At 38.2% G+C, this 2,319-nt stretch overlaps 1 protein-coding gene across 1 annotated transcript; it reads right to left on the reverse strand.

The window, feature by feature from the left end:
• Positions 1-556: 556 nt before the first annotated feature.
• On the reverse strand, positions 557-1,630 carry LOC131157322 (F-box protein At5g41720-like). Its single transcript, XM_058111382.1, has 2 exons — positions 1,395-1,630; positions 557-1,208 (listed from the first exon to the last, which is right to left on the reverse strand). Exon 2 carries the CDS (start codon positions 1,179-1,181, stop codon positions 597-599), a length of 585 nt encoding a protein of 194 aa, XP_057967365.1. The 5' UTR covers positions 1,182-1,208; positions 1,395-1,630; the 3' UTR covers positions 557-596.
• Between the last annotated feature and the right edge of the window lie 689 nt (positions 1,631-2,319).

Raw genomic sequence — 2,319 nt, forward strand, 5'->3', positions numbered from 1 at the left:
CGCATAATTAACAGATAGACTTGGTGTTGAAATTAGTAAACTCCCAATCAGAGCCGAAGCTAAAAATATGGCGAGAAAGCATTCCCACATTCACGCTAATCACACTGGAGTTAAAATTTTGATCTTGAAATTTGTAAAATAATAACCTAAAATAACCTATCATGAGGACGACATCAGAATTATAGAAAGCCTTAGGTCTTGGACAGGGATCCATCTCCATCACAGACTCCATGCTAAGAGAATGCTTCTTCACCCACACTCCCTTCTGGTAATCCTCCGCCACCCACAGCTCCATGCGCGTGTTTCCTCCATCGCTTACCATTGCCAACCGCCCCTTGTACTCCACGATATACATATACTCTTTACCACTCTAGTACAAAGGATGCGGCACCGGGACCATCGACCAACTCTCAGAGTCATGGCGGAAAGTGAGGACATGATCATGAGTGGTCAGCCAGTGGATCATCCCGCCGACCACCACCGCAGGTTCATTTTGCACAAAGACCGAATAAGGTAAATTGACGTCGTCTAATTGCTTCCAAGCCCAAGTTTCCGAATCAAATACCTCACATCGGAGATTATAGTAGAATTTAGACCTAAGAAAATATTAACAAAATTGAATATAGAAGCGTGAAGTTGTGAGAACAAATGTAGAAATAAGTTATGAGAGTGTACATAATCTTTGGTTGGGAGAGACGAACAATCTTGAAGTGGAGAGGATGGGATCGCAGTACTATCATGGCAATTTGATCCGTGAAGTATCGGGTTTTCGGGTTCGGGATGGCCCGCCATTGCCTGGTGCAAGGCTTGCAGACGTAGTATTTGGGTATTATGTGCACCGGCGACTGCTGGTTTACGCAGCAAAGCAGCCCTTGGTTCGATGACGCAACAATCTGCACGTTCTTGGCCGGCAAGAAATCAAGTGATGGGACGGAGCAACCGTCGGAAAACTTCTGCAGCCCATCGACGGACACAAACACCGATGAGAACAGGCTGTTGCTGAGTTCCTGTATGAAATAGCCCGACACCGCCTTCGTCCTCTGGCGGTGGTCGTGCATGAAACTTGATTCGTACGTTAGGGCGTTCCATTGCTTGCAGACCATCTTGCACCTCCCTAGCGTTTGCGGGAAAACCCTGGTTAAAATTTCGAAGATGATGTCGGAGGAGAACTCAGCAGCCATTGTTTTGTTGCAGAACAAAGAGAAGGCCTAAAAATGGGAGCATAGACGAGAGTGAAGAGTATTTTTTTTATTTTATTTTTTATATTTTAAAACAATTTATAACATTTAGAAATGAAAAAAATTCAAGCAAATAAAATAATTATACTAATAAAAAGGGAATAAGGTAGTGGAAAATCCAACTAATTAAATAATAGAAAAACAATAGGACACAACCTTTCTCTTTTGCGCAAATGGCTGTTAGCGATTACATTTTTTTTTTTGAGTCTCGGCTTCACAATCACAAGGGATGGTGCCAACTTCAACTCCAAAACTGGGGACCCATCATCAAAGCAGTGATGATGATCAAAACTATGGCTCTGAGCTTAATTAGACAGAGCATGTATATATATAACAACGCTAGAGGCACCCATGCACACCAAAACACCTCAGTTTTCCTCTCTCTCTCTCTCTCCTCTCTCTCTCTCTCTCTCTCTCTGTATATATATATAAGAAAACAGATTCCAATTCTATTGGAGTAATTCTCTATTCTTTTAAGCCATTCCTATTCTTTGCTTTCATCTCTTCTTATTTGTGTTACCATTGGGCCCCCAATTTACTATTCTTTAAAAGATAAAAATGTTATGAAAAGATAAGAGAAAGTCGTAGGCGAATTTAAATTTTAAAATTTAAATTGTTTTATTGAGTTGCTTATTATTTATCAATTCATGATCTTCAAAGGTTCCAACTAAACGATAGATGAAGGTTTTTTGAAAGAATTTTCATTGAAAATTAACTCCTCCTCTCATAATTAATTAATTCTATCCTCCTTGTACTCGCCGTAAAATTTCTTATTATTTAGAAAAGTTAAAGAGTTATGGAGATAATTTACGGATTTAAAATTGATATTAGTTTGTCAATTAACTTTTTATTTTTTACCAATATGAGTTATCAATATGGTCATAATCAATTATAATATTATGATTTTTTTTAAATAATAATGCAGAAAAAAAAAATTGATTAGAACCTAACCCCTCAAACCATGATTAAACCATCAAATATCTTCATAAAAATTCAGGATTTTATTATGTCATTTAGCAAATCGAGTCGACTTTTTAAATTCTAATAAACTAGAAAACGAAGGATGCGCCACGTATAGGAT

Source organism: Malania oleifera, chromosome 6 (genome assembly GCF_029873635.1).
Source record: "Malania oleifera isolate guangnan ecotype guangnan chromosome 6, ASM2987363v1, whole genome shotgun sequence".
Classification (NCBI taxonomy): domain Eukaryota; kingdom Viridiplantae; phylum Streptophyta; class Magnoliopsida; order Santalales; family Ximeniaceae; genus Malania; species Malania oleifera.

Bases quoted from the DNA above. Each gene is read 5' to 3' on its own strand.
- LOC131157322 (XM_058111382.1), bottom strand. From the start codon at position 1,181: ATGGCTGCTGAGTTCTCCTCCGACATCATCTTCGAAATTTTAACCAGG.